The sequence below is a fragment of the Pagrus pagrus genome, assembly GCF_965226575.1.
Source record: "Pagrus pagrus genome assembly, chromosome: 16".
NCBI lineage: Eukaryota > Metazoa > Chordata > Actinopteri > Spariformes > Sparidae > Pagrus > Pagrus pagrus.
Window position 1 is genome coordinate 397,402 of NC_140200.1, and position 25,099 is coordinate 422,500.

Below are 25,099 nucleotides of genomic sequence, written 5' to 3' on the forward strand. Positions count from 1 at the left end.
TTAATAAAATATATTCAAAGTAAAATATATGTAATTATTTGTTTTATTGTCAAAGATTATTGTGAGGTCACAGTATTATATCCTTCATGTCTCTTTGGCTGATTGCAGATATTGATTCCTATATAAACACATATTTTGTTTTAAGACATAATTCTTCCCTGTGATGTAATTATTATAACAGTGTGCCAACTCATTCTGGTGTCGTCGGGCAGACGCACACCTTAAATACAATACTTTTAAAATGTGACGTGTGTACACCTGTTTAAATCACATGGCGTGTGTACACCTGTTTAAATCACATGGCGTGTGTACACCTGTTTAAATCACATGGCGTGTGTACACCTGACTCACCTGTCACATCAGCTTTTTACTTCAGATGGATGCAGATATTTTATTTTACAGTCTTTATTGTCTGATACAAGATGTGCTGATATCATCATCCAACTGAGAAAAACCTTTACTAAAATAACAACAACAACAACAACAACAACAACTATAAAATATTTTTATGATAAATATCTGCTTAGGAACCATTTTCTCACCAGTTCTGGTATGATATATAATATCTGGTCCGGTGCAGACCAGACCACTCCACCCCAACACTTAATCTATGTCCAGATCTCAAACAAATTCAGGACCACATGGACCAAGGCTGGTCCACATGTGGCTACATGTGACAGTTATCAGCCTGTTCTGGTCCAATCAGATCCAAAACCTGGTCCAGTCTGTACCTGGACCAGTTATGTTACATTTTATTTTATAACAGCTGTGCTGATATCACACAAACATCAGGAGAACATCATTACATCACAGAACTGGAGTCACATTAGTAACCTCCGCGACGGCTGGTACCGTGACCTCTGACCCCGCCCACACCATGCGGACGTGTTAGAGGACAGCGGGCTGTGATTCACTGCAGACCGTTCCTCTGTCTGCAGCTGGAGCTCCGACCCGGAGGACCCGAGTCAGAGTGAGTGATCCTGTGACAAATGTACTTGTTGTAAGTCGCTTTGGATAAAAAAGCGTCTACTAAATGTAAACTTCAACTTAAATGTAAACTTAAATGTAAACTTCAACTTAAATGTAAACTTAAATGTAAGAGTTAATTTTAATGGAAGTTTGACCGAGCCGACGCGCAGAGTCCCGCCGCCCTCTGCTCATCACGGGACGGATCGATGTGCGCTCTCCTCCCGCGGAGCTTCGTGTCGCGCTGAGTTTAAAGCTTTCAGAGTTCATGTGAATTAGAAAAGTCTTCTGTGATGGTGAGCCGTTTAGTCCCGATGTGCCGAACTTCGTCTGAAAAATAGTAAATTTAAAACTCTATCGATAACAGGCTGCACGTACCTCTCCATTCATTTAACCGGAAACACCTCCTGGATCAGTACTGACCACACTGTTATTCGGCACGAGTTAAATCCGTCACACTTTCTGCTTTTTGTTTTAATACTGAAACGATCCGAGTCAACAGCCCACTGCGTCACTTACACAGCGACATCAACAAAACTGACGTTTAATAGAAATTAAAATCGTTTTGATGAATCTTTCCATCCAGAGTTCAGCAGAGTACTGTCCGTGTGACGATAGTATTTAAATCTATATTCTACTGTATGTGTGTTTCTGCTCAAGTGCAAAGAGACATTAAATCGAGGGAGTTTTAAAGGGAGTCTGGTGTGATTGGAGAGGAGGGTGTAAGGAGCCTGCTGGGTGTGTCGGAGATAAGCAGCAGCTCAACACCTTCTGATAACACAGTGAATAATCTCAGTGAACACTCAGTGAAACACTGACCATGTTAAACCCTGAGCTGACTTCAGTCTGCCGTCAGTGTCGTCTTCACTCAGTCAGCAAACATGAACTCTGTCAATTCAATCAGTTTTCTTGTTGTTGCTTCCAAATGTCACATTTCTTCTAACATTAATATTAATATCTGATCCTCTTGTTATTAAATGTGAACACAAACCTTGTATGCTTGTCAATAATCTGAGTTTTTAAAATGACTTTAAATAGTTTATCTTCTAACACTTGATGAATCTGCAGAGTATTCTCATCTCTATAATATATTTATATTAAGTATATTTCTGTTGGAAATCATGAAATATTCTCACCTCGCTGGGTTTATTTTACATGGCTGTTTATTTCTTCCAGTGATTTATCATCGAGCCTTTTGATGGTTTACAAAGTGTATTTAGAAAGAAGACTGATCGTTCATTAACTGTTGGAAACTAAACTCTTCATGTTTTATATCAACATGTAGACACGTCACAGTTTAAAGTAGAGAAGTACACAAAGTATTCTTCTCTCATTATACTCTAACTTCTTTATGGGAAGTTCAACATAAATACATAAAGTCACAGCAGAGTGATGATCAGGGCCCAGTATTTCAAAAGTGATCTGACAGGATTATCCTGGTCGGATTGGATTAAATCTAGATCTGATCTGAAAACTGGGTATTTCAACACAGATCCAGAGAATCCTGATCCTGAAGATCAGGATCCAGCTCTGGTAATCCAATCCTCCCTTGAATCCAGATAAAAGGCTGGATTTGGGTATTTCAAAACACAAGGCAGATATCTGGATCAACTTGATACCAAAATTTCAGGATCATTTGAATCCCACCTCAGAGGTGGATTTGACTTGGATTGACAAAGTTTCAGCTCCACTTCTCCCAGATATTGTTACTCAAGATGTTCATTACACTTAATCTAAAGTGTCGGTGTTGTAGTTTTAACAAATAATTAAAGTAATTGTAAGAAATTTAAAACATAGTAAAATATTTTAATTTTATTTAAATCACTGACCAAGGTATATACTATGAAAGCAATGCTATTACAATTTTGAGCAGTTTCAAGCACTTTATTCAAACTCCAATTACTTGAAAACCTTAAATGTATCAATGCAATTAAAGCATTTCCAAGGATTTCCAGCACTCGCCCTGTTGTAGCTGAGTGTCCATGGCTGTGAGTGGACTCTGAAAGTAGGTGTGTGAGTATCTTAATCCACAATCCCACATTGTGTTTATGTACACAACAACATGACAACATCACCAGCATTACTGTAGCACTCTGACACTTCTGAGCAAACCGTGTAGTTAATACTCAAACTGTGTAGCGTCATGTTTTCTAAGTACTGCAGCAGGTCTGTGCACATGGAGCCTATTTATCAGTCTGCTGTGTTGCCAATGACGTCACGCTAACGACAGCCCGCTAGCTGCTTAACACACAAGTCAATGGAGCCGGGCTAGCTCCTGCTAGCTCCTGCTAGCACGGCCGCGGCTCAATTAGAGATCGCTACGGCCTGGTTTTAATAAGGTGACGATTCAAATAGTTGGCTTGCATGATATGTTGGTTGGCGTCCGTATGGTCTTTTAACCGCTGCACATTAGACGACGGTAAACTCAGACTTTTGACGTGAAAGTCGCGCTCTCAGCTGCTCCTTTTGCGGAGTAGTCCGCCATGTTTTCAGATCGCGGAGGCGGAGACTTGAGATCTGGAAATCCGTATCCGGCCAGGTCGGGATCACGGTGATCCACCCTGCCAGTGTTTTGAAATACTCAGATAAAGTCAGCAGGATCACCGTGATCCATGACTGAGAAAAGGAGGATTTCATTATCCGGATTACTCTGATCCAGATGACAAGTTTTGAAATACTGGGCCCAGAAGACAGTGAGTTCAGCTCCACCTCAGCTGGCGTGAAGGAAGTTCTCTCTGCCCACTCTGTCCGTCGTCACACCTCACACACACACACCTGGTCACACACACACACACACAGACAGACACACACACACACACAGAAAGACACACACACACCTGGTCACACACACACACACACCTGGTCACACCTCACACACACACCTGGTCACACACACACACACAGACAGACACACACACACACACCTGGTCACACACACACACACACACACACAGACAGACACACATACACCTGGTCCATAGATGTCGGAACTAGGGGTGCGGCCCCATCAGCCTCCCTACACACTGCATTACGCTTTAAAAAAATAAAGAACCTGAAGTTAAACTCAATTTGTCTGACTTACATTTATCTCTTTCATATAATTAATGCATAGATCTAAGCTTTTGATGTGCAGCCTGCCTGACTACATACAGTAGCCTCGGCATCTGGCATAGGAGTCCGGCTGCTTATGGACCTGGTGCGCTCCGAAGTGGAGCAGCGTTTTGATCAGGAAGGACTCCGCATAGCTGCAGGGCGAGAGCAGGCAGTTCTTGAGGCGGCTCAGGGGAAACGAGTGGATGTGGGTTCCCCGAACTGACCCCCTTTCCACCAGAGCGGCTAAGCCTTGAGCTGGACATACTGAGGGATGTGTGTAGGGGACGAGAAGTTAGCACCATCCAGGATGTTGTGTCCATCCTGCCAATATCTGTCGCAGCATCCGAGCGCTCTTTCTCAGCCTTGTGCAGGCTGAAAACCTGCTGCGCAACATGACACAGGAGAGACTAACACATTTGACCGTTATGAACGCTCACAGTGACCTTATGGATGAAAACGATGTCTCCACCCTGCTTAAAATCTTCATCCGTAGGTCAACTGACTTGTTTGAAGAAGGTCCACTTTTGGAAATAAATGAAAGCCCTGAGTCAGGAGCGCAGACTTTTTTTCATTCAAGGGTACAAATAATGCTGTTATGTTCCTTAAATGGCCTGATGTAGTTATCAAAGTTTCAAGTTTTCTTAACAATAAAGTTGCCGTGTTCATCCATTCTAGTTCTCTTATAACTGCATTATAAAATAACTTCAAATCAAATCCTTAATCATTGATAAGTGTGCGTGCTTCCCCCGCCCCTCCCAACAAAAATCCCGCCCCCCCCCTCAAAAAATAGTTCCGACGTCCATGACCTGGTCACACACACACACACACACAGACACACACACACACACACACACACACACCAGAGAGACGAGCTGCTGGGCCCGTTTCAGCGCAGTTTCCTGTTTCTTGCTGTCAGATCAGATCCAGATTTGATCCAGTGTTCACCTTCACAGCACTAACTGTTGTTTTAATGATCCTCTGTGTAATAAACAGGGAGGTGTTTCGATACTGATATCAGTACTAATACTTATTGATTCTACTCTCCATAACTGGGTACAAAAATGAAGATGTGACATGAGAAGATTTTAATAAGATGACGACAGAAGACCTGAGCGGCTGAACACAGACACCAGGACTGTGGCTACGTTTGTTGTGATGCATCGTAGTCTGAAATCTACAGAACAGTTTAATTTAAAGTTCCCATCAGACCATAAATCAGTAACCTCTGACCTGCTGTCACTGTCTGACCTCTGACCTGCTGTCACTGTCTGACCTCTGAGCTCTGACCTGCTGTCACTGTCTGACCTCTGACCTGCTGTCTGACCTCTGACCTGCTGTCACTGTCTGACCTCTGACCTGCTGTCACTGTCTGACCTCTGACCTGCTGTCACTGTCTAACCTCTGACCTGCTGTCACTGTCTGACCTCTGAGCTCTGACCTCCTGTCACTGTCTGACCTCTGACCTGCTGTCTGACCTCTGACCTGCTGTCACTGTTTAACCTCTGACCTCTGACCTGCTGTCACTGTTTTAAATAATGCACAACCAGCAGAAACAAAATCAGTTAAAGTGCCAACAGACTGAAGCAGAGTTGAACTGCACATAAAGACTCCTTTATACACTCACATACCATCAACACACACACTAACACAATGAGTTTGTGTGTGTGTGTGTGTGTGTGTGTGTGTGTGTGTGTGTGTGTGTGTGTGTGTGTGTGTCAGATCAGCTGATACAAATACTCATCTTCTTCTTCACTGTTATCAGATTATTGTTAAAGTCTCCATCAGCACTCTGCTGGTTTGAATCTGTGACTCATTCATGTTTCACATTCTGATGAGAAAACAAAGTTCTGTCGTTACAAGTAAACAAATATAAATTTATTAATTATAATATTAAAATGTTCTCCAGGAATGAAATATCATTGAGCAGAGATTTAATATTTACACTTATATCACTAGTTTTTATTCATGTGATTATTTCATAAAGTTGTTGTGTTGTTGTTGTTGTTGTTGTTGTGTTATTGTTGTGTTATTGATGTGTTATTGTTGTGTTATCGTTGTGTTATTGTTGTGTTATTAGTGTGTTTGTTGACCAGATGTCCTGTCAGCTCAGGGGACGATGTCTTTGTGCTGTGGGACATTTGAAGACACAAAGGAGTATTTCACAGTTTGTGGAGTCATCTGAGACCAGCAGATATTAATCAATACTGAAGATTATTTCAATCATCCTATCACTGCCCAACAGGTGGCAGCTGATTGGTTGTTTCAGGATCAATAAAAACCTTCTGTCTCGTCTCTGCAGCTTCTCGTCGTCATGGCAGCCAAAACAAAATGGGAGGCAGTGAAGGACCGTATGACAGGAAGTCCCGCTCACGACCCCGACGCTGAGATGGAGGCGAATCTAGAGAACGCCGACCCGGAACTCTGCATCCGCCTGCTGCAGGTACAACACTGCTCCCTGGTGGACACTGCAGGAAGGACTTCCTGTCTCTGACCTCTTGTCTCTGACCTCCTGTCTCTGATCTCTTGTCTCTGACCTCCTGTCTCTGACCTCTTGTCTCTGACCTCCTGTCTCTGACCTCCTGTGTCTGATGTCTCCCTGTCCCCTGCAGGTTCCCACGGTGGTGAACTACTCCGGCCTGCGGCGGCGGTTGGAGGCGAGTGATCAGGCGTGGATGGTGCAGTTCCTGGAGCTGCGGGGTCTGGACCTGCTGATGGAGGCGTTGGAGCGACTGTCCGGTCGCGGCTGCTCTCGTATCGCCGACGCTCTGCTGCAGCTGACCTGCGTCGCCTGCATCCGAGCCGTCATGAACTCATCTGAAGGTCTGCACTTCATCCTGGACAACCAGGACTACGTCAGGACCCTGGCCCAGGGTGGGTGCATCAGGTCACCTTCCATTGGTCCTTCTGTTGTCTCCATGGTGACAAGTCCTTACTCAGGAGGACATAAAAGACCCTTTCTGTCAACAGGAGTCCTTCCTTCTTCTTTGGTTCCTGACTCATGTTTTCATGTTCTCTGTTCCTATTGGTTGTTGGAGACACCTGACCTGTGCTCACCTGTCTCCATGTGTGTCCTCAGCTCTGGACACATCTAACGTCATGGTGAAGATGCAGGTGTTTGACCTGCTGGCAGCTCTTGCTCTGTTTGACCCTCAGGGACACCACCTGGGCCTGGACGCCCTCGACCACTACAAGGTGAGCTGCAGCTGACCTCCACCTTAAAGGAACAGTTCACAGTAACCTCAGTCATCATCTCCTCCTGATGATATAAAGTCAGGCTCAGCCATCATCTCCTGATGATATAAAGTCAGGCTCAGTCATCTCCTCCTGATGATATAAAGTCAGGCTCAGTCATCATCTCCTCCTGATGATATAAAGTCAGGTGAAGTCTCGTAGTCCACAGAACATTTCTGGAGCTTCACAGTAAAACAGAGTTGCAGCGTTCTGCTGAACACCTGAAGCAGCTGGAGATGATTTAAACATCAGATGTCTCCATGCAGCTCGTCTGCTGTGATCACAGAGATCACAACCTGATCTGAGACCAGATTTAACCCTTTATTAACATGAAGTCTTCACTGCAGTGCATGTTAAAACTTTGAGCCTAGCAGCTAAATATATTGTGAAGTGTTCCTTTAATTACCACCAAAAGTGCTCGTTATCATTTGTATTATTTTAGTTTAACCACACTAGCAGCTCCATGGATGGAGACGTGTCTTGATGTGTCTACATCACATCAGCCTCAGCTGTAATATGTTATACTCTTAAAGCCTCACAGGGTTTCCAGGATTTTTTTAAACCGTGCGGGAGGTCTGCCCGGGGGGAAGAGGGGGGATGACGACAACGACAACAACATGAATTTTGAAATGTGAAATTATGACTATTTCAAACTGAATGTTTTTCTAAATACATTATTTACTATAGGGTACATGAATTGAAAATAATAATTGAAAATAGGATCTTGCAGTATCACTAGGCCAAAACAACAAACACAACAACCACAAATTAAAGATATATTTCAAAGTTAAATAACTAAACTAATATACTCATCTGAAAATGTAACCAGAAAAGAGTCATGGCAGAAAATTACCTGGGCGTTACCTAAGCTAACGTTATGTCGTGCTGTTCAAAACGTATATCTGAAACATAACGGGTTTCCTCTATCAATAGAAAATCAAGTTTTACAGTTAAAAATTAATCTAAAACAAAATAATATCTCTCTCTACTGTATGACCAAAGACTCGACATGCTTTATTAGGCCTAAAGTAATCTCTCTTCAACAAGTGTCAATGAGACAAAACTAAAATAAAAATAAGAATCTCTCTGAGATAATGACAGAAATAATGTGTATCCTGTATTAACCAATCAATAACACATTTATCCCGACACAGGATTTTTTCTGTAGCCTAATCCATCTATAACATTGGGTCATTTTCACGGGTTTGAACAAAACTGTACTAAATATAACCTAAACCGCCCGATTTTTTCAATAGCTCCCAGGTCGTTTGAGCCATCGACTCGAAATCGCAATCGTATCGCACAGTAGAAGCAGTGTCACGAGCCGATTTGCCTCAACCTCACGCTTGTTTTTATTGAGCATCTTCGGTGCTGCCTCTCCCACCTCCGGGTTCCTCTTCTTCTACTACTTCTTTCTGACGTTGCAGTTCCAGATACAAAAGTCCGACGTGTGGCATATGGACGTATAGTGTGAGCAGTCAAGTCGCATCACAGCAGCGGGCCGTATAGTGTGAGAAGATGATTCGTGGGCTGCGAACTTTTGAACTAAGCGATCTAGTTGTGCAGTTTGAGATGGAGCTGAATCAAAGGATTTCAAATATCGCACAGTGTATGCTCGACATTAGGTACCTTTCTTTCACCCTTTTCTCTCCCTCCACGTCGGACTGTCGTCTCTACTGTCTTTGTCTTTCGCGCAGCAGCCAGACAGGCAGGTGGTGACTCTGGTGTTGGTTTTTCAAAATAAGGGTATTTGCAGCGTAGTGTCACATTTCATGAAAAACACCATGTTTTGTGCCAAAATTCACATTTCATACAATAATTTACATTAACATAGACATAAAACAACATAAAAACAAGGTTTAAAAAAAACAAACAAACATTATTCTGAAGGTGTGGCAGCTTTGATTTTGCCGTGGCGGTGCACCACAATCAATTACATGTAGAGGAAACCCTGCCTCAGTAAATCTGCTCACAGGTCCAGTTCATTGACTGTTTTATTTTGCACATTTTGTTTGTCTTTAGAGCTGAAAACATCTTAACCCTCTGGACTCTATCCTGGCCATTTGTGTCCACCTCACTTCCTTTTTGTTGACCATTTAGCTGTGTTAATGCTTATGGAATGATATTTCCCAAGGGTCTGGATTTTTTTCTGATTTTTTAATTTTCAAAACCTGCTCTTTAAAAATGTCAATATTATACTGTATATCTCCAATTGTACCTTATGGCTCTATCGTGGACACTTTTGGCCAATTGAAACCCATGTAAACTAAATTTTTTAATTCCTTGTGATTTACAGTATTAAATCATATAATTTAGGTAAAATGGTTTTCATTCTAAACACAACACTTGAAAATTTTAGTTTTTAATGTTTTCTACCAGATTATTTAATTTGTCCATTTTTGGCCAAGGGAGCAATTTTAGGTAATATTCTTAGGTTCTACTAGGGGCGTATGATGGCTTACTGCACTCCAATGGAGCGAATGAATGACACAATTTTGACATAGGTGTGATCTTAAGGATGTCAGGTAATGATGTGTGTTTGTGCATGAGAAAAATATATATTTGCAAGATAGAGTGACATAAATTACAGTGTCTCATAGCTCCAAGTTTCAGTGAATTTCTCTTGGGACAGGCTATTGAGCTTTGAGTTTCCAAGGCAAACTTGGCTTTTCACGCACAGGTTGAAAAGACCTGTAGCTTTGATCTTTTCATAAAAGAATGCCACACACAACTACACAATAGCCCTTACATACTCAAATAGCTGCTCTCCAAAAAAAAAAGATCACAGGTCATCTTGACCTCTGCCCTCGGGGGAAACAAAAACAAAGTCTGACACTGTTTATAAATCTGTCCTGGAGTTTATGCAGGTGCAGTCAGTACTAATGCTGTAAGTGAGCCTAACAGCTCCCAGATCATTCTTTCTCTGGCAAGATGGCGAGAAGGTCATATTCACTGACTGATGCACTTCAGTATGTAATGGGCTCGGAGAGTGAAGATGGGGAGAAATGCTCTGAGCTTGAGGAGGAGACATCTTCTGCACAAGATGAGGACACATCCTCCCCTGAAGATGAGGGGACACCTTCCTCAGAGGATGACACCAACACCACCGATGAGGAGTACCAGCCAGTGCCTGATTCCTCTTCCTCAGGGGAAGAGGACGATACAGACACAGCGGTGGAGGCCGAGCAGCTGATGGCAGAGACAATGGAGCTGGCGGGTGAGTGGATGTCTCGTCATAGGAAAATTATGTGGTTTCCCACTCCTGAACAGACCCTGCGCTATAATCCAGTATCCACTGGTATCACCAGGGCCCACCCTGTATGCAGTTGCCCGCATCGGCAACCTTAGGTCTGCCTTTGACCTGTTTATAACAGGAGATTATTCAGCTGCTGTGCACCCACACAAACATGCATGGGAGGCGAAGGTGTGAGGATTGGAGGGATGTGGATGAAGTGGAGATGAGAGCCTACATTGGGATTCTGATTCTGGCTGGCGTCTACCGCTCAAGACATGAAGCAACACGTAGCATGTGGGATGCCAAGACAGGACGGGCCATGTTTCGTGCTACGATGCCCCTCTACCGCTACACTCAGATCAGCGCTAACATCCGCTTTGATGACAGGCTCACCCGCCCAGGACGCTTCAGGAACGATAAGCTTGCCGCATTTCGCATCCTGTGGGAAAAGTGGGTGGCTCGCCTCCCCCACTTGTTCAATCCAGGTGTTGATGTTTGTGTCGACGAGCAGCTTGTTTCATTCAAAGGTCGTTGTGGATTTCGACAATATATGCCCAACAAGCCCGCTAAGTATGGCATTAAAATCTGGGTCACCTGTGACGTGGCAACTTCCTATGCCTGGAGGATGGAGATTTACACGGGAAAACCACCTGCTAGTTCCCGGGAAGTTAACCAGGGAATAATGGTCACACTCCGACTGACAGAGGGGCTCCAAGGACACACTGTCACGTGTGACAACTTTTTTACTTCATTCGCCTTGGCAGAGGAACTCCTCAGAAGAAAACTGGCTCTGGTTGGCACAATCAGGAGAAACAAACCAGAGCTACCTCCCCAGCTCCTCCAGCTGCGACAGAGGAAGATACTGTCATCTGTCTTCGCCTTCACGAAAACTACCATGGCAGTATCCTACATCCCAAAGGTGGAGGTGTTGTAGGTGGAGGTGTTGCAGGTGGAGGTGTTGTAGGTGGAGGTGTTGCAGGTGGAGGTTACCTTAGTGAACAGCGAGCTGAACACCTGTTGGTGGCTGCTCATGTCGATGCCTCCGTACAGTCTCTCCATCTCCTCGGGGAAGAATGTTCTCCTTTTGAGCACAAAGCACAGGGAAGCAACAGTCAGCGACGGGGAAAAGAAGAAGCCTGCAGTAATCTTGGACTACAACAGGTGCAAAGGCGGTGTGGATAACCTGGACAAGGTTGTTGGCACCTACAGTTGTCGATGGAAAACCAGCCGCTGGCCATTGGCTCTCTTTTACAACCTCCTGGACGTCTCGGCATACAATGCCTTCGTCCTGTGGAAATCGGTCCATCCTGAGTGGGAGTCTTCCAAAACCTATCAGCGGAGGGTGTTCTTGGAGGAGCTGGGGCACGAGCTGGTGACTCCAGCAATTGCAAGACGGCCATGTCCCCCACGCTCAGCAGCTGCTGCTGCCATTGTCACCGGGATACAAGAGGGTGAATCAGAGTGTGACCCAGAGCCGCCAACAAAAGGAGAAGGTGTGAACTGTGCACCCAAAGAAGAAGAAGAACGGCAACCACTTGCTCCAACTGTGGAAAGTGTGTCTGCAAGGACCACTCTGCTGTGGTTTGCACATCCTGCTGCCCTTGAGCATGCACATGCACATGCGCACGCACACACACACACACACACACACACACACACACTGTTTAACGTTCTCTCTCTCTGACACACAAACACGCGCATGCTGTTGTTGTTCTGTTCTCTAAAAAAAAAACAATAAAGGGGCATTTCTTTGTTACTGTTACTGACCTGCAATGATAGAAAAATATTGGGTTGCATCAATCATATGGTGAAAATGACAACTTTCCCCCTGAAAAGTTATTGGTAATATATAAATATATAGTCTAACTAGTCTTTAAAGGGTTAATCAGTTACATATCTCAGACTGTGTTATTGATAATACAAGAAAAACTGGTAGCACTGAGAAGATAGGCAGTGGTCATTTTTGTGGTGGTTTTCCAACAAGCGCATTGTGCAAACTAATTGGCATTTGAGGGGTTAAAAAATTAAAAAGTAATGGATGTTTTGTACTGGTGACAAGAACTGATATTGATTAAAAACTTTATGCAGTAAAAGCAGCAAAAAACATACAAAATCTAAAAAATTACAGACTCAATCTGTTGGTGGCCATTTTTGGCCATGAACAAGCTGAGAGGGTAGTTTTTTTGAACAAGGCCAGAGGGTTAAAACAGAAGTAAATCCAACAGGTTCTGTCAGAACACAGACGTCGGTGTCACTGCTGCACGTCTGAGTCCGACTAAAACCAGAGAGAGAAACGTTTCTTATCAGAGATCGGTGAGAGTGAACCAGCAGGGTGTGACTGCAGATAACACTCAGAACAAACACCTCACATCAGTGCTCCCGACCTCGCCCAGGCTTGTTTATCCTGCTCTGCACCCAGAACTGAGGCATGATGGGATACCATCCCTCACCTTCATCATGTGGGCAAGAACCCACCTGCCCACCCGCCCGTCCTACTGAAACTATATGTTCCAAAAAATGCAAAACCGTAGACAAAAATGAGACTCAACAAACATTTAAAGATTATAGAGGAATTTTAATCTTCATATTGTTTATAGTTAAACTTTGAATGAACCTGTGAGATGAAGCTTTATAAGTGTGTAAATATTTAACAAACCCGAGAGCTGTGATTTCAGTCTGACTCCCAGAGTTAAACATTGAAGTTGTCCCTGGTTGTGTTGTTGTTGTTGTTGTTGTTTGTGTGTTTGTCTGCAGAGTGTGAAGAAGCAGCAGTATCGCTTCAGTGTGATCATGAACGAGCTCCACAGCACCGATAACGTCTCGTACATGGTGACGCTGATGAGCGTCATCAACGTGCTCGTGTTTGGACAAAAAGACCTGAGGAAGAGAGAGCGAGTGCGACAGGAGTTCATCGGTACGACATCACTGACAACACTGACACACCCGACTGGAATAATAATCAAAACATTGATGTATGAAACATTTATACTCTGAGCAACAACAGTAATAATACAAGTTATTGAAATCATTTAAAGGAAGCAGCAGAAGCTGAAGTGTTCTGAGAGCAGATGAAGGCTCGGGTGGCTGCTGCTGGTTTCCGGGTCAGTAAAGCCCGAGTTATGGCAGGAGGCCAAACACCTTTGTTGAGTGTCTTTGACAGAAATCAACAAGGCAACATGTTCAATTCATGCTTCAACATGAGGTTTCAGTCGTTTCCATGGTGACCAGATGTCTCCATAAAGTGACCAACCAATCAGATTGTGTCTGCGATAAAACAGCATTCTTCAAGATGTCCAGCGACACTTCAAAACCTTCTGTTCAGGAACACTCGTGAAAATGGTGTCCCAGGTGACACAGGACAAACTACTACTTTATGTGGTGTAGGATGAGTTCAGGGGTCTCTGAGCCTGATGAGTGAAGCTGCCCTGTAGTCTGGTGGTACGGCAGCAGATACTTCTGTATCTGGGGCAGCAGATCTGTTGTCAGGCGGCAGTCTCAGGAGCCTCTAACGGTTCACCTGCTCCACCTCAGCTCCACTGATGTAGACAGGTGTGTGTCTCTGCTTCCTTTTTCTAAAATCAACAATCAGCTCCTGGTTTAATGACGTTGAGCTGCACGTTGTTCTCTGTGCACGTTCTTATTGTTGTTTGCGGCCGATGATGTCGGTGTCATCCTCATACTTCACTAAGAGTCGTCCTGGTGTCTGGAGCGCAGTCATGGTGTACAGAGTGAACAGCAGGGGGCGGAGCTTCGGTGTTGAGCACTAACATGGAGGAGGTGTGACAGCCAATCAGAACTCTCTGGGGTCTGATTGAGAGGAAGTCCAGTACCAGTTGCAGTGTTTAGTTTCCAATCAGCTTCACGGTGAGATTGAGTTGAGTGCTGAGCTGAATATTATTCTCCAGCTGTGTGCAGACTGAGTGGAGGGCAGTGGATATGACATCCTCTGTGGATATGTTGGTTCTGAAAGCAAACCGGTGCGGGTCCAGGCTGGCAGGGATGTTGTCTTTATGTGCTGGAGAACCAGTTTCTCAAGCACTTGATCAGGATGGTGCTGAGATCCACAGGCCGCCATTAAGACTCGACACAGCAGACGGTTCAGGAAGAGGAACGATGGAGGCAGGAGGGAACAGTCTGCTGCCAGAGCGACGCGTTGAAATGAGCTGATCGGCTGGTTTTAATAACAACCAGAGTTGTTATCAGGACCAGCAGGTTTATTTATATTCACTCTCAGCAGGAGTTTTCTGACGGAGCAGATTTCACAGCTGAGTCTTTGTTGAGGAGATCAAAGATCTCTTCACATGGTTGATGTTTGTCGTTGAGGTCAGCAGGTGGTGACAGGTGGTTGTGATGTCATTATTGAGTCATGTCCGGCCCATAGATCAGTGAGAACATGTTCTTATTCTGTTGTCTTGGAGATGGTACAATCAGATTTTCTGACTGACGTGTGTTGTTTCAGGCCTGCAGCTGCTGGATCTCCTCCCCAGACTGAGGTACTGATCAGTTTTTATCAATAATCAATAATCAACATGTCCTTCAGTCTGTGACCTCCATCTCCGTCTGTCTCCAGGGAGACAGAGGACGAGTACCTGAACATCCAGTGTGATGCGTTTGAGGACTCTTCGAGGGAGGACGAGGAGGAGATGGAGAGACTGTACGGAGGCATCGACATGAGCAGCCACCAACAGGTGTTCAGCTCGCTGTTCACTAAGGTAACCTCCACCTGCAACACCTCCACCTACAACACCTCCACCTACAACACCTCCACCTACACCACCTTCACCTGCAACACCTCCACCTACAACACCTCCACCTACACCACCTTCACCTGCAACACCTCCACCTGCAACACCTCCACCTACACCACCTTCACCTACACCACCTTCACCTGCAACACCTCCACCTGCAACACCTCCACCTGCAACACCTTCACCTGCAACACCTCCACCTGCAACACCTCCACCTACACCACCTTCACCTGCAACACCTTCACCTGCAACACCTCCACCTGCAACACCTCCACCTACACCACCTTCACCTGCAACACCTTCACCTGCAACACCTCCACCTACACCACCTTCACCTGCAACACCTTCACCTGCAACACCTCCACCTGCAACACCTTCACCTGCAACACCTCCACCTGCAACACCTTCACCTGCAACACCTCTACCTGCAACACCTCCACTTGCAACACCTCCACCTGCAACACCTTCACCTGCAACACCTCTACCTGCAACACCTCCACCTGCAACACCTCCACCTGCAACACCTTCACCTGCAACACCTCCACCTGCAACACCTTCACCTGCAACACCTCTACCTGCAACACCTCCACTTGCAACACCTCCACTTGCAACACCTTCACCTACAACACCTCCATCTGCAATATTTGATTTTTTAACTTGTTTTGTAAAGACGACTGCACCTCCATCTCTCTGTGAACCTGTCCTCCACCCTCCTTCTCTGTCCAGATGTCCAGGAGTCCATCCTCGGTCCAGCTGCTGTCCATCCTTCAGGCCTTGCTGTTGGTGGATCCAGACAGAGCTGATGTCTGGTTAGCTCTGGAGCTGCTGGCTGACCGAGCCACCCTGCTGTCTCAGGACCGTAAGTTGGATCCTCTCTTATCTTGAATGTTGATAAAAGAATACAAGTCATTATCCGTCTTCATCAGAGAGGTCTTCATGTGTCCACATGGTTCTGATGAGTCGAGACCTGATCCGAGGAGAACTGGGATCTAATCCTCCTCCACAATGTCCTTTGTTTTTGAAGCTGACGTAGATTCGGCAAACCGTCTACTGGAGCGGCTCCTCCCTCAAAAGTCGCTCTTAGCCAATCAGCGGATCCGAACCATTGACAGGGCGGTGCAGACTCAACTACCAGACAGACCTCCTGGCCAATCAGAGCACATCACCAAAGGCGCCTTCACAGCTGACACTTCAGCAGTGTCTTCTCAATCTCCTCCTCCTCCTCCACCTCCCTTGCCTGGTATGGGACCTCCTCCCCCACCTCCCTTGCCTGGTATGGGACCTCCTCCCCCACCTCCCTTACCTGGTATGGGACCTCCTCCCCCACCTCCCTTACCTGGTATGGGACCTCCTCCCCCACCTCCCTTGCCTGGTATGGGACCTCCTCCCCCACCTCCCTTACCTGGTATGGGACCTCCTCCCCCACCTCCCTTACCTGGTATGGGACCTCCTCCTCCTCCTCCAGGTGACATCATCTCAGCTCAGGTGGCTCGAGGTCTGAGCAAGTCGTACTATTGTCCCGCCCCTCTGAGTAGCTCCACCCCCTGCCCCACCCTCCGGATGAAGAAGCTGAACTGGCAGAAGCTCCCGTCCAGAGCCGTGGCAGGTGAGTGAGTTATGCAGCCATCCTATGTGGACCGGGTCAGGTCCAGGACTCTGGTATTCATACGTCTGTCTCTCTGTAGCTCAGCAGTCCTTGTGGACTTCAGCGTCTTCAGATTCAGTGGAACCAGATTACTGCAGTATCGAGCAGCTCTTCAGTCTCCCTCCAACTGAGACCAAGACCAGAACCAAAGCCAAGACGGAGCCCAAAGAGGTCTGACAGTCTCCTCTCACCCTGCAGCCAATCAGTTAGAGTTCAGACTGTAGTGACGTGTTGGACAGACAGCAGCATGAATGTCTTTCTGTCCTCAGATTTCCTTCATCGATGCAAAGAAAAGCCTCAACCTCAACATCTTCCTGAAGCAGTTCAAATGGTGACTAATGCTTCTTCTCAGTCAGTCGGTCAGCCAATAGAAACACACCTCTGCAGTGACATCACTGACACAGGTGAAGGACAGGTGAACTGTCCACAGGTGTCTGCAGCAGCAGGAGTACTAAATGTAAATGAGTCTGACAGTCTTTACCTGTCTCTGCTTCCTGCTCTACCTGTCTGCTTCATCACAGAGGTTCTGTTACCTGTCTCACCTGTGTTCACATCACACCTGTCTCACCTGTCCTTTAATTGTATATTTTTTTGTCTACCTGTATTTCTTCTGTCTACCTGTTCTGTCCTCCACCTGTCCTTAAACTATCCCACATGGTCTGTCCGTCCAGTCTTCACCTGTCCTCCACCTGTGCCTTTACATCCAACTTTTACCTGCCTATCATTCACTTTCCCACCTGTCTCACCTGTCCTCCTCAGGTCTCACCTGTCTTACCTGCACATAAGCTCTCCATTGTATTTCATCTGTCCCGTTTTGTCCTACATGTCTCATGTGTCACCTGTCTTTAACCTGCATCACCTGTGCTGCAAGCATTTGTTCTATATAATGTTTCAAGTGGTTTAAGACTGGTCTTGTTTGCTTGTGCAAAACTCGTCAAACAGTGTTAAACGTGAAACAATCATTGCATTTATGTAAAGCTTTGCTGCATCCATGCTCATGGAGTTTCTAATACATCTGAAGTTGATAAACTAAATTTAATCTTATGACAAACTGTCTTCGCGTGAGATTTAAAGGACAGATGTTGGTCAATCAGTATGCCAAGATATTTGTGCTCATTTACAATTTGAAGTTTTTCACCCAGCAAAGTTACATCTGGATCTGGGCTTGTGGTTGACCTTTTAGAAAAGAACAGTCCAACTGTTTTACTCGTATTTAATTTGAGACAGGACTTATTTAGCCATGCTGTGACACCATTCGGTGCCTCAGTGAGCTTTTCTGCAGCCTGTTGTTTGAGCTGCCATGAGCATATATCACTGTGTCGTCAGCATAAAGCTGGATCTCAACTTCAGGGCATACAGAGGGCAAATCATTGATATATAGACTGAACAAGAGTGGTCCTAAGATGGATCCTTGCAGAACACCAGTAGGGTAAATTAGAGCGTCAGATAAGTGGATGTGGACCTTCACGACCTTTATCAACTCAAGTGCTTCATTTGAAAAGTTAAATGTAGATAGTTTGGAAATGAACACTTCATGATTCACTGTATCAAATGCTTTTCTCCTTTGTCCATAACCTGTCTCACCTGTCTGTCTCTCCTGCAGCTCCCATGAGGACTTTGTGTCTCTGATCCGGAGAGGAGACAGGTCCAAGTTTGACGTGGAGGTCCTGAAACAGCTGATCAAACTGCTGCCGGAGAAACACGAGGTCAGAAGAAACACTGACACATCATGTATCTTATCTGTCTCACCTGTCCTGCCTCTTCAGGTAGGACAACCTGACCTGTTTCCCTTTTGCCCTCTTTTACCTGTCCCTCTCCTGTCTCACCTGAGCCACCTGTCCTTCACTTGTTTCACCTGTCCACCTCCTGTCCTGCTTGTCTTATACTTGCCTCTTTCCAGTCTCACCTGCAATTTTCTTGTCCTCAGGTGGAGAACCTGAAGTCTCACCTGGCAGAAAGGGACAAGATGGCCTCAGTGGATCAGTTTTACCTGCAGTTGCTGGACATCTCCAGGTAGGACAACAGCACCACCTGCTGCTCAGATAAAATACTACAGACACACCTGGACCAAAAGTCTTAAACTGTGTGTGTGTGTGTGTGTGTGTGTGTGTGTGTGTGTGTGTGTGTGTGTGTTGTAGTTACTCTCTGAGGATTGAGTGCATGTTGCTGTGTGAGGAGAGCAGCTGTGTGTTGGAGACCGTGAAGCCCAAAGCTGAGCTGCTGGACCGAGCCTGCCACAGTACACACACACGCACACACACACACACACACACACACACACACACACACACACACACACACATACTCACTGCTGTATCCTGGTGAAAAGTTGTTACTATAAGAATAATAAAGCATAAACTGATAAAGTTTACATTATCGTATATGATCTGTTGTGTCTTACTGTGTTGTGTTGTGTTGTGTTGTGTTGTGTTGTGTTGTGTTGTGTTGTGTGTGTTCAGGTGTGAGGGAGAGCACTCGTCTGCCCAACTTCTGTAAACTCATCCTGAGTGTTGGAAACTTTCTCAACTATGTGAGAATCTTCACACAATATCTAAACTCTGTATTTACTATATATACAGTATATATGCAGTATATATGCTGTATCCTCTTAAGACCTGGCGTCCACATGCGTGGACATCACATTTTGGGTTGTCTATACCATGATACTGCTTAACGTGTGACATGCAAGGTGTTCCTGTGCTTGCAAGCGGATCGCAACTGTTACACAGCCTTTCACAAATAGGTGTGAACATGTTCCTACAGAAAAAAAGGGCATTCCTAGTTTGAAGTAGAAATAACTGATCTTCAAAAACATGCTCATATGTGTTATGAATAAATGTAAAAGCAGTCAGGAAAAACACTGCTGTGTTCTGGTTGGAAATTACACAATGGTGACTTTATTGTGGCTGAGTGTCCTCGTATCATTTTTCTCAAAAACTACATCATGTCAAAAGATGGTGCTTAGTTCTTATACTTATCAGGTCCCAATAAGCCCAAATAGCAAAGAGAAATTAAAAATGCATACCAAAAAAAAGCTCAGGTCTTAGGAGGGTATATATACTGTATATTCAGTATACATATAGTATATATATACAGTTTATATACTGAATATATACTGTATATACTGTGTGTGCCTTATGTACTGTATGTTATCACATCAACAGGTTTTATAAAGTTTCACTCACGGTCAGTTGTTTTTTGTAACCTCACTGTGACTTCACTGGTTGTCTGTGATGTCATCCTGTGATGTCATCGTGTCAGGGGACTCACACGGGGAACGCTGAAGGTTTTAAGATCAGCACTCTGCTCAAACTAACAGAAACTAAAGCCAACAAGTCCAGAATCACCCTGCTGCACCACATCCTGGAGGTAACACACTACTGGTGTCACTGGTCTCACTGGTTCTGATGTTCTGTGAATGCAGATGTTTTTAAATTTTATGTTTGAATTAAATCTTTATTCTAAATGTTTGTGTGGTCGACAGGAGGTGGAGCAGAACCATCCGGACCTGCTGAACCTGCCCGATGATCTGGAGATCTGTGAAAAGGCTGCTGGGTAACTCGTCAAAGACTCAGCTGTGACTTCTCTGTGTGAAAAGGGCTACTCTTGCTGCGTGTCATATTTTCATATTACATTTTAATTAATAAATTACTGTTACAGTACTAGAATCCGTGTACCCAGCTGATTCTCTTATTGAAACGTTTAACAAGAGATGATGAGTAAATAGGCTAGGCTACGTGATTAAAATGGTATAATGAAAAATATGCTATGATGATAATGAGTTGAGGATAACATTGGTGCGTGTAATGCAGTTTATTACCTTCACTTAGGACTAATTAGTTAGTCTGTCTACTCTGACACCCGGGGGTCAAAGCCAGGGGGCGCATTACATTAGGTTAGTGTTGGTTATGCTTTCACAAGAAGGAGACTTTGAGCGGGACTCGGAGCGAGGTACTGAGTGGGAGACGGGGTGGATCAGCACGGACAAAGACCTCAATGTTGCTACAACTCAAAACGCATCATTCATCTCCCACTCAGTACCTCCCAGGAGTGTGGCAGCCGGGATGCGAACCGGCGTCCCAGGGTTTAAAATTCAACTGCTGGCAGTGTACTTAGCCACTCGACTATTGGCACATTCCTATGCTGCTCTGAGTATTTATACTATATAACATATATCCGCTAAAGAAATCTAAACTATGATAACTCTTTTTAGGATTACTTTAGATGAATTATACATAAATATGCTGGCGTCTTAAATAGGTGACGATTCAAATAGCTGCTAATATGGTAAATTGGTGCATTTTGAGAGAAGCAGTTTTACAAACAGACCGTATACCCGCCCGTACGGAGCGCTCAAATAACGTGCGAAGGAACGCACCCAAGGCGGCATCCGTCATTTGATTGGTCCACACTCTAGCTGTCTCCCTATTGGCTGGTGAAACACAATAGTTTAAGCGCAGGGAGGGACAGCCTCGAGTCTGAGCAGACTCCTCAACCTGAGAGGAGGTGCTTGTTCTGAGCGCGTGCACATCAGATCTGAGCGAGCAGACATCAGATCTGAGCGAGCAGACTTCAGATCTGAGCGAGCGCAGGACATATTTGAATGCGAGCGAAATTTTTGTGTGCAAGAAGAAGATGTGTGAGCACAAGCATGTGATTTTTGAGTTCAAGCACACATTTTGAAAGAAAGCAGCAGACATCTCAGTGCGAGCACACAATGTGAGCGTGAGGAGAATAAATCTGAGCACGAGAAGGAGCTGTGTCACTGAGAAGGAATGAAATCATGCTCTCAAACTGAACATCTACGCTCTTGAATAAAGATTAATTCTTCCATATGTGTGTTTGTGCCTGCAGGTTGAGTCTGGAGTCGATTCAGTCTGAAACCAACGCTCTGATCAAACAGCTGAAAAACGCTGAGAAGAAAGTTTTGTCTTCTTCGGAGGAGTTGAAGGAGCAGTTCCTGTCCACCATACAGGTACTGCAGAACAGACTGCGCCCCCTGCTGGAGGACTTATTCTTCTTCTCTGGTTTTCTTTTATAATACTGAAATCAGAGCATGTCAGAGTGTTGTGACCTAATCTGTGTTTTCTTCTTCTTCTTCTGTGGTGTGTTTTCAGGAGGGCCTACAGGCTTGTGAGCAGCTGCAGCAGCTGCTGTCCTCTGTGGAGGACAAGAGGATGGATCTGTCCATCTACCTGTGTGAGGACAGCAGCACCTTCTCCGTCGACGAACTCTTCAATACCATCAAGACCTTCAGAGGACTGTTCCTCAGAGCCATCAAGGTGAGTAGCCAATCAGAGAGCAGTGTGGTCAGCAGCTAATCAGAGAGCAGCGTGGTCAGCAGCTAATCAGAGAGCAGCGTGGTCAGCAGCCAATCAGAGAGCAGTATGGTCAGCAGCTAATCAGAGAGCAGCAGCTAATCAGAGAGCAGCATGGTCAGCAGCTAATCAGAGAGCAGCGTGGTCAGCAGCTAATCAGAGAGCAGCGTGGTCAGCAGCTAATCAGAGAGCAATCAGCAATTAAAAAGCAAGTGTTGATAATCATGACCTCATCCTGATGTAATTAGTGTTTTGATGACATTGAAGATCAACAAGATCAATGTCGTCAAAACACTAATTACATCAGGATGAGGTTATGTTGATGATATTGATCTTGTTGATGATATTGATCTTATTGATGATTGATGATGATTTTGTCCGACAGGAGAACGAGAGTCGTCGTCAGCTGGAGAAAAGGAGGAAGCAGCAGGAGGAGGAGAGGAAACTCAGAGGAGACACCACCAAGATCAGTGAGTCAAACGCTGTAATTCCTCCTTAAATCTCCACCTTAAAGTCAGTCTGAAGAGACCGCCACTGACCTCTGACCCCAGCAGGTCATGTGACCGTCAGTAGGGCGTCGTGTTCGGTTCTGTTTAAGTGAACTGCAGATGACTTAAAGAAGAAGAAAGTATTTTTAGAACCAAAAACATACAAAAATATTTCACAACTGAATCAACAAATTATCTCAAATTCAAATGTGATGTCATCAGTGTCGTCTTATGTCCTCCAGTCAGGAAGGACGTCCCTAACCAGGACGAAGGCTGCATCATCGACAACCTGCTGGCTGAGATCAGGAAGGGCTACAACCTGAAGAAGACCAGAACCAGAGCTGAGAGGGGCAGCAGAGTCCACGGTGAGGACTGAGCTGGACGGTAGTGGACTGAGCTGGACGGTAGTGGACTGAGCTCGACTAATTTTTTGGGTTTGTGAATGTGTTTGTTCTCCGCATCAGATCATCCTGCGATCATTCAGAGGTCACTGGCTGTGGACGAGCCTGACTCTTCTGTTTCCAGCCAATCAGAAAAGACTGCAGAACCACCAGAGACAATCCAGATCCCATCAGATCCATCAGCTGAAACCAGACAAGAACCAGCGTCAGCACAGTTTGATGCCCCAGAGACTTCAAACCCCTCTGAAGCCTCTGCTGCTGCCGCTGGCAAAGATGAGGACCAGAGCCAGACCAGAGTGCAGGCATCTGAGGTGGAGTCTGGTCTAGACCTGGACTCCAGACAGCAAAGGAACGAGGAGTCTGAGTTTGAAGAGATCGCATCATTTGAAGCGAGAACACCAGAACATGACGATGACCCAGGTTCTGGTCCCAAAGAACCAGCAAAGAAGTCCAGAACCAGACCAACAGGTAAAGTCTGATCCTGATCCACCTGAAACAGGTGGAGTGGGACTTTCAAAATAAAAGCACAGTTGCTGTGATAATGAACTGGGTCATTGTTGGCCCTGCAGGAGCAGACGGTGGGTCCAAAGACAAAACGAAGAGAGGCTGTGTGTCACAGTGAGGTGAGTCCAGGTGAATCCACTGATCCTGCACCTGTTCCGACCCTGAGTTTAGTCTGTCATGCTCAGGGAAGTCTTCCTCCTTCACACAGGAACCCTCCTGCTCAGATTCAGTCGTGGTGCAACCAGAGCCAGGAAACAGGACGCTAACGTGGCTAGCACGCTAACAAACTCTTTTCTGTTGGTGTATGTATGGTTTCACCTGCAGACATAACATAAACAAACTTCCTGTATGAAATACTTCCTCTGATTGGCTGCAGAGCCTCAAGGTTTCACAGGTCAGAGTCTGTGTCTTTATGTGATGTCGCTGACTTTAACCGCTTGAAAACGGAGGCACCTGATTGGTGGAGCTAACTGGGGGGCAGTACACAACCTGAGAGGCTGAATTCAGGGCAGAATCACCAGTGAGACGATGTTTTGTTTCCTGCTCATTTCTTCTTCTGTGGTTCTTCCAGGTGACCAGAGGAGGACTCGTATCCACGGCAACAGGACTGAGTGTCCGAACGACAGAAACACGAAGAAACAATCGAAGTTAGATCGTCACGCTGACAGCTGATTGGATGCAAATGTTTACCTGAGCAGGTTTTTGTTACAGTTTCTGTCAACTGGAAACTTTCTGAGAAATGAATTTACTGAAGTTAAATTAATTATATTAAAATATGTGAGTGTAGACGTGATGTCTGGTCCGATCAGAGAGAAGAAGAAGAGATGATTAAAAAGTGATGAAGCTGCAGATCATCATCATCATCATCATCATCATCATCATCATCATCATCATTTTATCAAACGGATCAATAAAAATCCAGATGGCTGATTTGATGGTGCAACCAGAGAAAACTGATGAATGAAATAAACATATAAAATATATTAGTCGCCACAGATCTTCTCTCTTTGTGATGCTCATATTTCCAAAATAAAAGCCTTCAGATTCATCAGTGGAGAAAATGTTCACGTTACAGAAGATAAATCATTTTATTTTGGGATAATTATCTGGTTATACTTTGATGATGTAACAATGTCCAGATGTTGTGATGCTGCGTTAGCTTTGTTTCATCAGATTCTTTTATTGTGACGGTGTGTTTCCTGTCACAGCGGCTCGCAGTGAAGGTCTGAAGAGTTTTTAGTTCATTTGTAAAGTTCTGCCTGTTATCTGACGACCAGACGCCTCCATGTTGTTGTGATGTCACATGTTGTTGTGATGTCACATGTTGTGATGTCACATCAGACTGGGTCAGAGCTGGTCCAGAACTGGAACCAGGCTGTTCCGTGTTGATGGTGACTCAACAGACTGAAAACTGTTTTATTCTCCCATAATGCATTGCACAAAGAAAATGGAGGCATTGTTTGAAAACAT

The 25,099-nt window shown here is 45.1% G+C and overlaps 1 protein-coding gene across 2 annotated transcripts in view; it reads left to right on the top strand.

The window, feature by feature from the left end:
• Positions 1-909: 909 nt before the first annotated feature.
• The window catches only part of LOC311271197 (inverted formin-2-like), a 24,240-nt gene continuing 50 nt past the window's right edge, over positions 910-25,099 (top strand). Inside the window, exons 1-24 of one of the 2 annotated variants that reach the window (XM_084376760.1) lie at positions 910-970; positions 6,359-6,499; positions 6,669-6,930; positions 7,136-7,251; positions 13,280-13,439; positions 14,985-15,018; positions 15,096-15,237; positions 16,000-16,132; positions 16,298-16,879; positions 16,959-17,089; positions 17,188-17,249; positions 18,522-18,624; positions 18,846-18,931; positions 19,057-19,157; positions 19,378-19,448; positions 20,180-20,287; positions 20,403-20,473; positions 21,773-21,893; positions 22,036-22,200; positions 22,622-22,706; positions 22,967-23,089; positions 23,189-23,593; positions 23,695-23,758; positions 24,201-25,099. The exon at positions 24,201-25,099 is cut by the window's right edge and continues 50 nt beyond it. In XM_084376760.1, the coding sequence (XP_084232886.1) occupies positions 6,371-6,499; positions 6,669-6,930; positions 7,136-7,251; positions 13,280-13,439; positions 14,985-15,018; positions 15,096-15,237; positions 16,000-16,132; positions 16,298-16,879; positions 16,959-17,089; positions 17,188-17,249; positions 18,522-18,624; positions 18,846-18,931; positions 19,057-19,157; positions 19,378-19,448; positions 20,180-20,287; positions 20,403-20,473; positions 21,773-21,893; positions 22,036-22,200; positions 22,622-22,706; positions 22,967-23,089; positions 23,189-23,593; positions 23,695-23,747 (3,243 nt within the window). In that variant the 5' untranslated portion in view covers positions 910-970; positions 6,359-6,370 and the 3' untranslated portion in view covers positions 23,748-23,758; positions 24,201-25,099. The remainder of the gene's footprint in view (positions 971-6,358; positions 6,500-6,668; positions 6,931-7,135; positions 7,252-13,279; positions 13,440-14,984; positions 15,019-15,095; positions 15,238-15,999; positions 16,133-16,297; positions 16,880-16,958; positions 17,090-17,187; positions 17,250-18,521; positions 18,625-18,845; positions 18,932-19,056; positions 19,158-19,377; positions 19,449-20,179; positions 20,288-20,402; positions 20,474-21,772; positions 21,894-22,035; positions 22,201-22,621; positions 22,707-22,966; positions 23,090-23,188; positions 23,594-23,694; positions 23,759-24,200) is intronic. The other variant, XM_084376759.1, reaches the window with a different exon arrangement.